At 46.2% G+C, this 12902-nt stretch overlaps 3 protein-coding genes across 6 annotated transcripts in view; 1 reads left to right on the top strand and 2 right to left on the bottom strand.

Annotated features, from left to right (window-relative positions):
• The window catches only part of TBRG1 (transforming growth factor beta regulator 1), a 39029-nt gene extending 33854 nt beyond the window's left edge, over positions 1-5175 (bottom strand). For all 3 annotated transcript variants that reach the window (XM_074954385.1, XM_074954390.1, XM_074954388.1), the window contains exon 1: positions 4915-5175. The gene's annotated coding sequence lies outside the window, so the exon portion shown is untranslated. The remainder of the gene's footprint in view (positions 1-4914) is intronic.
• The window catches only part of LOC141988596 (E3 ubiquitin-protein ligase rnf213-alpha-like), a 181164-nt gene that overhangs the window by 22705 nt on the left and 145557 nt on the right, over positions 1-12902 (top strand). Inside the window, exons 6-9 of the mRNA XM_074954446.1 lie at positions 2475-2580; positions 5539-5616; positions 7809-7918; positions 10040-10216. Of these exons, the coding sequence (XP_074810547.1) occupies positions 2475-2580; positions 5539-5616; positions 7809-7918; positions 10040-10216 (471 nt within the window). The remainder of the gene's footprint in view (positions 1-2474; positions 2581-5538; positions 5617-7808; positions 7919-10039; positions 10217-12902) is intronic.
• The window catches only part of LOC141988558 (uncharacterized), a 53959-nt gene that overhangs the window by 29326 nt on the left and 11731 nt on the right, over positions 1-12902 (bottom strand). The gene's annotated exons all lie outside the window — the stretch shown is intronic.

Here is a 12902-nt window from a genome sequence, read left to right as displayed (position 1 = left end):
GGAATTCCTCCCATTTCCCAACAGAGTGAAAAACAAAATGTCAGGATGCGTAAGGAGATATTCTAGTGCCAATGTTACACCTTCCTATGGATACTGCATTCAGTTCTGGTCACATAGGCGCCGACTTCCCCTCTTTTCTGTGGGTGCTCGACACCCCCTCTGCCCCAGCCCTGCCCCCACTCCACCTCTTCCATGAGGCCCTGTCCTGACTCTTCCTCGCCCCCATTCCAACCCCTTTCCCAAAGTCCCTGCCCCAACTCCGCCCCCTCCCTGCCCCCACTCCACCCCTTCCATGAGGCCCTGCCCTGCCTCTTCCTCGCCCCTATTCCAACTCCTTCCCCAAATCCCTGCCCCGGCCCCACCTCTTCCCCACCTCCTCCCCTGAGCACGCCATGTTCCCACTCCTCTCCTTCCCTCCCGGAGCTTGCTAACACTGACAGACAGCTGTTTGGCGATAGCCGGGTGGGAAGCACTGGGAGGTAGGTGGAGGAGCGGGGACGCAACCTGCTCAGGAGAGGGGGAGGAGCGGGAGGAGGTGGGGTGGGGGGTGAGGGGAGCTTGGCTGCCGGTGGGTGCAGAGCACCCACTAATTTTTCCGCGTGGGTGGTCCAGCCCTGGAGGATCAGGGGCTTGAGACTTATGTGCGAAGAAAGATTGGAAAGAACATGATTATTATTATCTATCTGTGACAGTGCCTACGGGCACAGTCCCAGTGTGCTGGGAGCTGTACAAACAGAGAACAAAAGATGATCACAGCCTCACAGCACTTACAGTCGAAATAGGCTTAGCTTGGAGGGGTGGTGAAGGGAGGTTAGGGTATTAGCTTAGCCCCTGGGGATGTAATGGTTCAATTCCTTGCTCCACCACTGACTTCTTGTGTGAGCTTGGTCATGCTCAGTGGTTTGAGCATTGGCCTGCTAAACCCAGGGTTGTGAGTTCAATCCTTGAGGGGGCCATTTGGGGCAAAAATTGGGGATTGGTCCTGCTTTGAGCAAGGGGTTGGACTAGATGACCTCCTGAGGTCCCTTCCAATCCTGATATTCTATGATCTATGATTCTATGTCAGTGCCTCAGTTTCTCATGTGTACAAGAAGCGTTGTAGCCATTTCCTTCCTTCTAGGGGTATCGTGAGGATAAATACAGTAAAGGTTGTGAGATGCTCATGTATTATGGTAACAGGGGCCATCTAAATACCAGAGATAAATAAGAGGGGGCATGATGGAGGACTTTAAAATAATGAATGGCTTCCATGAATGCTGTTTAATGATGCAAGAGCAAAGGACAGAATAAATTAAATTGAAAGGCAGTGAGTTTAAAACTGACCAAAGTAGCTATTTCTTTTTTGGAGAGAGAGTTAGCCTGTGGAACTCACCGACACAAAGGTATCTTTGAGGGCAAGAACTTAGTGGGAGTCCCAAAAAAGGGAATGGACATTTATAAGGATAAATTTACGCATAGTTCAAGTAAATCTGGTAAAACTTTATAATAAACATAAACCCACCTCCTCTGGGGAACAAGCCACCCATTAACTGTCTGTGGATAGGAATATGTTATTCCATAACTATCCACATGGTGGTTCCGTCCTGTGTAAGAGCTGACACTGACCATTGGAGTCTGCTGGGCTGGATGGATCATTAGTCTGATTTATGCATTAACAACGATGCTGCTTGGATCCTGCTTCTGTGTTATCGAACGCCTTGTGAAATGTGTGGAAGGAAGGGCTTCTAGGAGCTGATTTGATACCATGGCTCCTGGAAGCATGATGATGGAAAGTAGGTTTCAGTGGCTTGGTGGGCAGATGGGTTCTCACAGGTGATGTGAAGAGTCAGAAAAAATCACGGGGTGAAATGTTCTGGCTTGTGATACACAGGAGGCCAGAGTAGATGATCACCGTGGTCCTCTCTCACCTTGGAATCTATGGATCTATTTTGTCCATAGCAAGTCCCAGGAAACTGCCCTCCAGTGAACGACCTGTTCAACATAATGCTCTCCTGTGTCCAGCCAACAAAAGATGAGAGGGAAAAAGTTTTTATGGATGAAATTTGCCCCAGCACAAATTCTAGGTACCGCCTCAATCCTGAAAGGACTTAGCAGCGTACAGTCCTTGTGTGCGAGAGACAGTGCACTCCCTGGGCTGCTGCTGGCCTGACACAGTGATGCATTGCCCCTTATTTGGGGCTGATGGTAAAGTTTCCTCAAGTTTTCTTCAAGCTCAAGATCTCAGAGAGCTCCCTGGGGGCCCAGGCAGCTATTTTGCCTTTGGATTTCTGTCTAGGCCTAAATTTCACCCCATCTGAATGCCTGTTACGGGACATAGAATCACAGAAACTTAGGGCTGGAAGGGACCTCGAGGGATTATCTAGTCGGAACATGTGATTTGAGGCAGGACACATTTGGCCTTTCTCAGGGCTGTACTGAGCTCTCTCAGGGCTGTACGGCCTTTATTTCCTAGCCTTTAACTTTCCTTTTCAAAGGAACACAAGGACACCAGCTCAGACAGCAACCTCGCTGAGGCAGGGAGAGGTGATGACCGGCTGCAGCAGGAAGATGACCTCTGGGTGCTGGTACCCGACAGCGCAGGTAACCAGCTTCAAACAATTTGCTTAGGAGAAATCTTTATTTAGAATTTCTTTTTCCAGAAAAGAACAACTGATCCTTTCCCACCAGTCCTGCTCTCCTGTAATGTCTTTCTTGACGCAAACCAATTCATTTTGCAGACCAGAGGGGCATGTCTTCCAGCCTTTTATGTCCAAATTGGGAGCAAAATTAAAACAACATCTGACTCTTATCATCTATCTCAAAGTGCTTGACTAAGGGGGTGCGACAGAGCACTATTAGCAGCGCCCTGGTCACTGATGTCCCTGCATCCTGAAGACGACTGCAAGCTCTGCTATGACCAATTAAACACTGTTGGTGAGGATGCAGAGATAAAGTTTCTTGGCACCTTATATTACTGCTTCTTGGAGCAGCTGGTCCTGGAGCCCACAAGGGAAGAGGCAATTCTTGATTTAGTCCTAAGTGAAGCACAGGAAGTGAATATAGCTAGTCCACTTGGTAATAGTGCCTATAATATAATTAAATTTAACATCCCTGTGGCAGGAAAAACACCACAGGAGCCCACCAAGGTAGCACTTAATTTCGGAAAGGGGAACTACAGAAAAATGAGGAGGTTAGTTAAACAGAAATGAAAAGGTACAGCACCAAAAGTGAAATCCCTGCAAACTGCATGGAACATTTGTAAAGACACTATAATAGAGGCTCAACTTAAATGTGTGCCCCAAATTAAAAACCATAGTAAGAGAACCAAAAAAGTGCCACCGTGGCTAAACAACAAAGTAAAAGAAGCAGTGAGAGGCAAAAAGGCATCCTTTAAAAAGTGGAAGTTAAATCCTAGTGAGGAAGATGGAAAGGAGCATAAATTCTGGCAAGTGAAGTGTAAAAATATAGTTAGAAAGGCCAAAAAAGCATTTGAGGAACAGCTAGCCAAAGACTCAGAAAGTAACAACAATTTTCTTTTTAAGTACATCAAAAGCAGAAAGCCTGCTAAACAACCGGGGGCCACTGGACGATCGAGGTGGTAAAGGAGCACTCAAGGAAAATAAGGCCACTGCGGAGAAACTAAATGAATTTCTTTGCATCAGTCTTCACGGCTGAGGATATGAGGGAGATTCCCAAACCTGAGCCATTCTTTTTTGACAAATCTGAGGAACTGTCCCAGATTGAGGTGTCATAAGAGGAGGTTTTAGAACAAATTGATAAATTAAACAGTCACAAGGACCAGATGCTATTCACCCAAGAGTTCTGAAATAACTCAAATGTGATATTGCAGAACTACTAACTTTAGTTTGTAACCTGTCCTTTCAATCAGCTTCTGTATCAGATGACTGGAGGATAGCTAATGTGATGCCAATTGTTTTTAAAGGCTCCACTCGTGATCTAGGCAAGTACAGGCCGGGAAGCCTGACTTCAGTACCTGGCAAACTGGTTGAAACTATAGTAAAGAACAGAATTGTCAGACACATAGATGAACATAATTTGTTGGGGAAGAGTCAACATGATTTTTGTAAAGGGAAATCATGCCTCACTAATCTACTAGAATTCTTTCAGGGGGTCAACAAGCACATGGACAAGGGGGATCCAGTGTACATAGTGTACTTAGATATTTTGAAGGCCTTTGATGAGGTCCCTCACCAAAGACTCTTAAGCAAAATAACCTGTCATGGGATAAGAGGGAAGGTTCTCTCATCGATCACTAATTGGTTAAAAGATGGGAAACAAAGGGTAGGAATTAATGGTCGGTTTTCAGAATGGAGAGAGGTAACGATGTAATTGGGAGGATACAAGTGGAAGGAAAAGGAGGCAAAGGGAAAGCTCAGAGGGTGAGCCTGGGCTGAGGAAAGAAGGCTTTGTGGAAGTCTCCTCTTGCCATAAGCCCCCAGTACACTGTTCTACTTTGCAAGGAAAGAATAAATATGCACTTCGGTGCAAGGGTAACAATCCGGTGTGTGTTTGTGACTGTGAGGCCACACAAACTGGCCAGGCAGTAGAGTACACTGGGCAGAGGCTCCTGGTCTGCTGCGCAGAGCTGGGAGTGGGGGCTGACGTTGGAGCGTTCCCTTCCCCCGTCCACGTACCCAGTCTCCGCTGAGCTGCGGTCGGCACACAGGGAGCCTGTCTGTGCCTCGAACTCAGGAGTGGGAGGGGGTGAAGGAGAGGAGCGAGCAGCAGGTGGGGAGGCCTTGGGGAAAAGGGTGGAGCCACTCGGTTCCCTCCCTCTAGGCCCCCTCTCCCACCCCTTGTTGCCGCTTGCTCCTCTCCTCTGCTGCAGGCACAGCACACAACAAAACAGCTCTTCCTCGCCTGGCTAGACACACACAGACTTTTGACCCCGCACCAGTGCAATCCCCTCCCTACCTTGGATCAATCCAACCTCTCCCTGCGGTCTGGTGCTGGCTGGCAGGGTGAGCTCAGGACGGCGTTGGTAACGTGGACTCAGCTCCTGGCTGAGAGTTTACGAGAATCCCTTTTGCAAGCAGCGGGTTCTCCTCCAAGCAGCTTCCTCTCTGCCCTAGCTTCAGGCTCCTCTTTCTTCTTTGTTTTCTTTTCCAGTTTCCAGGCTGGTCTCTCATCCTGATTCCTGCCTGATCATTCACTCAAACCCTCCCAAGGGTCAGAGTTAATGCTGTGCCTTTGGTGGCACTCCCCGCAGCCAGTCAGGTTTGTGCACAGTGGCAGGGAGGGGCAAGGGGAAGGAGCCATCATGCCAGCTCCACAGAGGTCAGTACCATCATCCCCATTCTACAGATGGGGAAACTGAGGCACAGGGAAATGATGTGACATGCCCGAGATCATTCAGTAGCCGAACGAGGTGTAGAATTCACTGCTGCCTCTTACCATCTAAGCTGCTCTGACCCAGGAAATAAATATATTGGGTTGAAAATGACTCACTTGGGGAAAATACTCTCCTAGCCCCTTTCATTTCCTGCTTAAGCTCCTCCTGTGATCAGTTCAGTAATGCCACCCTCCTCTGACTTTCAGATGGTGAAGATGGAGAGGCTCCTGTAGCAGAAATTAATATACAGAGAGCAGAGCAAACAGCAGCATTCTCATGCCAAGGTAAAACCCCAAATAATGGCCCAGATTCTACTCTCTTGTTCTGGACACTTTGTGCCACTCAGGTGGGGCCCAGTGGTGGAGTCTTGCCCATGCTGGTCAGCTGAGAGTTCCCCTCTCTGGGGAAGTTCTCCGCTGGTGTAAGGTCGCAGAGCTGCCAGTTGGACCCTGCCTGCACCCTGGCACAGGAAGTGGAGAATGAGCACAGCTCAGGCAGACTCTGTCCTTGCACTGGTGTCTAGTGTCTGAGATGTACAGCTGATGCTGTGAGTATCATCAGATTACACGCTGAGTCTTTGGGGCTGCACCTCTCACCACTCCATATGAAGAGCTCATGCCGTTGCCCCCCACCATCCCCAGGAGGGACAGGCAAGTTTTCCCACCGTACACTGTGAAAGCCATTCTAGAGAGGTGGAGCTCACATGAGCACGACAAACCCCGGCATGCATAGGTGCAGACTTCCCCTCTAGCCAGGGGGTGCTCGATCCCCACTCTGCCCCAAGCCCTGCCCCTCCACCCCTTCCCCCCAGCCCTCACCCCACCTATTTCCACCCCTGCTCCACCCCCGTGCTTCCCCACTCCAACCCTTCCCCCAAGTCCCTTGTAAAATAACTGTACATTATTTTGCATGTACAGTTGGGATTATATTTTCCAATGTGTATTACTTTGCATTTATCAACACTGAATTTCATCTGCCATTTTGTTGCCCAGTCAACCAGTTTTGTGAGATCCCTTTGTAACTCTTCACAGTCTGCTTTGGACTTAACTGTCTTGAGTAGCTTTGTATCATCTGTAAATTTTGCCACCTTACTGCTTGCCCCTTTTTCCAGATCATTTATGAATATGTCCAAGTATCGACTGCTAGGGGACACCACTATTTACCTCTCTCCCTTCTGAAAAAATTACCATTTATTCCTACTGTTTCTTTCCCATCTTTTAACCAGTTACTGATCTATGAGTGGACGTTCCCTCTTATCCCATGGCTGGTTACTTTGCTTAAAAACCTTTGGTGAGGAACGTTGTCAAAGGCTTTCTGAAAGTCCAAGTGCACTATATCCACTGGATCACCCTTGTCCACCTGTTTGTTGACCCTGCTCAAAGAATTCTAGTAGAGTGGTGAGGCATGATTTCCCTTTACAAAAGCCATGTTGACTTGTCCCCAGCAAATCGTGTTCATCTCTGTGTCTGATTATTCTGTTCTTTACTATAGTTTCAACCACTTTGCCCGGTACTGAAGTCAGGCTTACTGGCCTGTACTTGCCTGGATCACCTGTGGAGCCTTTTAAAAAATTTGGCAGCACATTTGCTAACCTCCAGTCATCTGGTACAGAAGCTGATTTAGGTGATAGGTTACAAATCACAGTTAGTAGTTCTGTGACTTCTTATCTGAGTTCCTTCAGAACTCTTGGGTGAATACCATCTGGTCCTGGTGACTAATTGCTATGTAACTTCTCAATTCGTTCCAAAACCTCCTCTACTGACATCTCAATGTGGGTTCCTCAGATTTGTCACCTAAAAGGAATGGCTCAGGTGTGGGAATCTCCCTCACCTCTTTCGCAGTGAAAACCAATGCAAAGAATTCTTTTAGCTTCTCCACAATGGCCTTGTCTTCAGCTTCAAAGGAAGTTGAGAGCCTGTTTCCTTATTGTCATTAGTAATCAGGTTGGTTGCCCCGAGACACTGTCCTAACAAAAAGTGGGGTCCCATTGTGCTAGGTGTTGCACAGACACAGAGTGGTAGATGTCCTTGTCCCGAAGAGTTGACAATCTCAACAAACCAGACAGACCCAGGGTGAGGGAAGGGGTAGGACACATCAGCAGAGTGACCAGTGGGATGGTGGCAAAACAATTTTCTATTTTCCAGAGGGTTTAGTTAGGTGGGGACCAGCTACATGGACAGAAAAGAGAAGTGAGAGGGGACACAGAAGAGAGGCTGAGGGGGACAGAGCAAGAGAGAAGAGGATAAAAGGGGCAGATGTGGATTGAAACTGAGGTGAAGAGACTGTGGGGATGGGGAGGGTTGGAACAAGCAGCCAATTGGAGAAAGTCCTGTCCAAACTATAGAGAACCAAATGGTTTCCTCATTTCCTGTGTCCTGCAGGACAGCTCCGGAAAGGAGGGGCACAAGGAATGTGTGAAGGATGCTGGGATGGGTAAAAACTGGTGATCTTCACTTGTTGTTTGTTTTGTACCCAGAATGGAGAACTTCAGAACCGAACCAAGACGAAGCAGGTCTGCTGAGTTCAGGACGGGAATTGGGACCTGGATCCCAGCTGCAGTGCCATGCTGCTGGAGTAACAGATGAGGTGGGAGTTTTATTTAACCTGATCAACATCAGTTGAGCATAGTTATTCCAAGAATTAGCAGGCAACCCGGCTTGGCTGGTGGCCCAGGGCAAGATCCCAATTCAAGTCTGGCCAGCAAACTTTTTTAGTTTAAATTCACAGGGACTGTTATGATCATCTAAGTTTGGTTTCCTACATAACCCAGGCCAGAGAACCTCACCCAACCTCATGTCAGGGGTGAATATGGCACCACTCTCTGTTACCTCAAGTGACCTCTAAATGGCCCAGAGTCTCTCATAGGGATGCTGCACTGACATCCCCTTACCCTGGGAGCACCCTGTGGGCCAGCGGCCTGGGAGGTGAGGGCTGTAAAGCTGCTCCAGCAGCTCTTAATATACCCAAGATTGCTCCTACACAGAGAATCCAGAGCAGACCCTAGAACTGAGACTTTTAATTTTGTTTTTTAATGGCAAATGGATCTAGATTTATTACTGTTAATCTGCCTTGAGATTTATTGTTATTTATGATTATTTCTTTCAGCTAGGGCTGGTCAAAATATTTCCATTTAAACTGGTTTTTAATGGAAAATTGGATTTTCAACTAAATGAGGTTGAGCGTCCACACTGCACTGTAAAGCTGTGTTTACAATTGCTGGGCCTGGGTCTCACAGCCGTGCTAACACTTCCATACTGCACTACACGGACCTTCTGACTTGGGTCTGTGTCCACACTGTAAAATGACAGGGCTTGGATCTGAGTCAAGGTGCGATTCGGGCTCTGACCCATCCCCTAGCAGGGTCTGGAGTGCTGGCTGACCTGAGTCAGACTGATTTTGTGTGAACGGAAGGGGGCTTAGGCTTAAACCTGAGTGAAAGCCTGGTCTTAGTGTAGATGTACCCTAGCTGGGCAGTCAAACGTGGTGCCCAAATATTAGTGGCCATTTCTGAAAATTTAGGCCGATTTGTACAAAGCGTATTTATCGCTGCCTGTAGGTTTTAATAGTTGTAGAAGCACCAAGTTCTACTGCCCAAAGACGCTGTACAACATAATAAAAGCCCCTTTGATACCTGAAGCCTTCACATAAATGAAAAACCAATAACCCACAATTCACATGCTCATCAGTTCCAAGGCCAGCAGCGTGCAATGTCTGACCAGTCTGGCCTCTGGCATAACCCAGGCGAAAGAATCTCTCCCAGCCATTTCTGATTTCAATCTGAGTTAGAGCAGATTAACCCAGTCCTGCAAGCCAAGAAAACAGATGAGTTTTGTAATCCCTGAAGGTCAACAGATCTGGAGGCGTGAAGTGAGTGGCAAGATTGTGAATTCCTTGCAGAAAATATCCCTGTTTGTTAAACCAGGGGCCTACTAGCTCGGTTGCCTTTGCTGGTCGTAGCTGTAGAGGTATCCCACGGGGAGAGAACGGAATTTTCAACGGGAAGGTCCCAAGCCATTTTGGGCTTTCTGGGTCACAACCAACATCCTAAACTGCACTGCCAATCAGCAGCCAGTGCTGACCTTGGAGCCCTGGCAAATGGGCCTAACTGTGATGCACGGCGTACCAAGAGCGCAGCCACAGCCTGCATCGACTTGACTTTATGAGCAGAGCTGAGCAAAAATCTGATTTTTCAATTCCGGGGTTGAACCAAAAAATGTGAAGAAAAAATTCATTTTGAGTTGAAGGATTTTTCATTTAATTTTGGGTTGGTTTTAGGTGTTTTTCACTTTTTAAATTAAAAAACAAATGGCCATTTTGAAATGAAAACTCAGAACGGTTCATTTCAAAGTGGTCAGAATGAAATCGTTCAGGGTGAAAAGTTGAAATGTTTTGTTTTGAAGTTGCCAAAAATGAACCATTTCAAGGTCTTCAAATTCTTTCCCCGGTTTTTTTCTGCCAAAACAATTTGCTGGATTAGATCCACTTTTTTAAATAGTTTTGTTGCCTCAAAAATGCATTTTTCGGCAAATATATTATTCACCTAAAAAAATGTGCCCAGCTTTATTTATGAGGGTTCTTAAGTTGTAACTCCATGAAAAGCACCTTGGATTGGGGTCATCTAGTTGTGACAAAGGCCAGGGTGACTGTAGCAAGCACCACATCCCAGAGGAAAGGCTGGTTCCTTCAATAAAATCATATTTCCCCCAGCTTGTGCTGTCGCTGGGACAAGAGACCAGAATTCAACAGTTCCCTGGGCACCAGCCGGAGTCACCAAAGAAGATGGAGAGAGACAACCTCACAGGCTCCGCTTCTCAGCCAAAGGAGCGGAAAAAAAAGTTGGATCGTAAACGTTTGGATCAGCCACATGTAGCCTCTAAATCCCAGGTAAATGGGAAATGTATTTAAACTTTCAATAACCTGGTTGATAAAGAAGCAAAGTTCTATCATGGATCAGATGTTGTCTAAAAGAAAGAAAACAAAGAGAAGGAAAAAACAGACCATCCCTGTAGTACATAAGGGAGCATCCCTTTAACTAGTATGTGAGCCCTCTAGTGGCGCTCACTGTTTTCTGTGCCAGGGACCAGCAGGAGCAGCCATGTGTATGTAGCTGGGCCTTGTCTTTGCATGTTCAGTGAACACAGTTAATTGGGACGAGGAGTGGGCGAATAAAGTTTTTTCTGGTTCACTGGAAATGCTGAAAAATTGGAAAACAATTGTTTTGTGTCAAACCCAAAACAACATTTTCCAAGTTTTTTGGTGAATCAAAAAGTTGAAAACATTTCCATTGTTGATTGAACTAAACATTTGGTTTCATTTCAATTTTGAGCATTTTAAAATGTATTTTAATTGTTAAAAAATAAAATCAAGGCCATTTCAGAAGTAAAGTTTGTTTCAGTCTGAAAAATTGAAACATATTGTTTAAAAAATTAAGTGTTCCATTTTTATTATATATTCTAAAGGTTTTTTTCAACTGAAACAATTTGGTAAAATCGATGTGAATTTGCTAAATGTTTTGGTGTCACTGAATCTGAATATTTCAACTGAAAAAATGTTTAAGTAGAAAAAATTTGCACAGCTCTATTTAAGATCAGCTGTGTCCGGGGGGAAGGTTCTCCATATTGTTGGTGTTGTGTAAAGCACAAAAGACACAATTCCCAATGTGGCTATAGCTTAACTATGGAGATGTCAGAAGGGTTTGTGGGAGGAAACTGTGGTTTAAAATATTTAGTAAATATCTGGCAAGGGGGCTAAGGAGGAAGGGAGGAAAATTTTGCAGAAGTCTGTGAAGAAAATGGGTGAGACCTAACCAAGCAAAGTGAATGGGAAACACCCTGGCAGGGGAATTCAGCGGTGATAAACCCAAACTAATGCACATGAGAAGGAGCAATTTCAAATACTGATACACCTTACAGGGGTATATTGTAACTGTGCCAGCTCAGAAAAAGTGGGTCCATTGTAGCTTAGTGAATACCTCTGCTCAAAGTGCAGCTGTGTTTAATAAAAAGCAAACGAGAGGTTCAGATGCAGAAGGACAGGATGGAGAATTTTACAGAGAATGTTCTGATGCCTTTGTATAAATCGGTGGAGCTGCCCCATCTGGATACTGGGAGCAGTGCTGGGTCAACCCATCTCATGTGGGATATTGCAGAATTTGGGCAGGTCTACATATAAAACATGGCAGCTGAGCTGCTGTAGCACTTCAGTGAAGATGCTACTATGCCGACAGGAGAGCTTCTCCTGTTGGCTTAGTTCAGGGGTCGGCAACCTTTGGCTCCAATTGGAGCTGCAGGAAGCGGCGGCCAGCCTGTGCCACGTCCCGCAGCTCCCATTGGCCAGGAATGGGGAACCGCGGCCACTGGGAGCTGTGGGGCTCCGTGCCTGTGGACACTCAAGGCAAACAAACTGTCTCGCGGCCCGCCAGTGGCTTAGCCTGATGGGCCACGAGTCAAAGGTTGCCAACCCCTGGCTTAGTTAATCCACCTCTGCGAGATGCACCATAGTTATGTTGATGGGAGAAGTCCTCCCATCGACATAGCGCAGTCTACACCAGGGGTTAGGGTGTGGATTTTCTCATCCCTGAAGGACTTAGTTATACTGATGTAAGTTTATAGTGTAGACCTGACCTTAGAGAGGTTCACAGAAGGGTGATGAGAATGATCAAGAGCCTGGAAATACTCTTCTATGAAGAGAGTTTGAAAAGACTGGGAGGGTGTTTCCTTTAGCGAGGAGATGGGTAAGAGGACACATGATAAAAGCCTGCTCTGAGTGATCTAGAGAAGGGAGATTGGTCACTTCTATTCTCCCTGCCTCATAACAAAGAAACAAGACAACATTCAATGAAATTGAAAGTGAGAAATACAAAACTGAACAAAGGAAATACTTATTCACACAATGTGTAATTAGCTGGTGGAACTCTCTGCCACAATCTATCACCATAACCAAAAGCTTAGCAAGATTCAAAGAAGAACTGGATTTTTATAAAGATAATGAAAACATCAGCTGTTACTTCAGATGGGAGTACAATACATAATAGAATTAAATCTGCACGAGCCATTCTCTAAGTGCCTTTGGTAAGGAAGACATTTCCTCTGTGTTTTGTCCACACCAAACCCTAGGAACTAACCTACAGTTTAGTAGCATACAAATTGCCAGACAGAATCAGACCCAAGGTCCATCTAGCCCAATCTCCTGTCTCCGACAGTTCCCAGCACCAGGTACTTCAGGGGAAGGGATAAAAACCACCACAGTATCCCATGGGATATGTGGGATAATCTTCCCCCTATGCTAGAGTTCATCCTTGTCTCTGATAACAGGACATTGGCTTAATTCTTGTGGCAGTGAGTTCCACAGACTGATCACTCATTGTGTTAAAAAGTATTTTTTTAATCAGTTTTGCATTTTCCACCTTGCCGTTTCATTGTGTGTTCCTTTGTGTTCCGGGATGGGGAGAACAGATGTGATCAATCTCCCTTCTCTAATCCAGTCAGAATTTTACAAATCAAAAGTCCCATAACTTTTACCATCAGGGCTTCCCCAGGACTCAAGCCTTCTGGCACCAAAGTGAAAATAA

This window comes from Natator depressus, chromosome 6 (assembly GCF_965152275.1).
Source record: "Natator depressus isolate rNatDep1 chromosome 6, rNatDep2.hap1, whole genome shotgun sequence".
Lineage (NCBI taxonomy): Eukaryota > Metazoa > Chordata > Testudines > Cheloniidae > Natator > Natator depressus.
The sequence above is the reverse complement of the archived record's forward strand: the minus strand, read 5'-3'. Positions and strand labels throughout refer to the sequence as shown.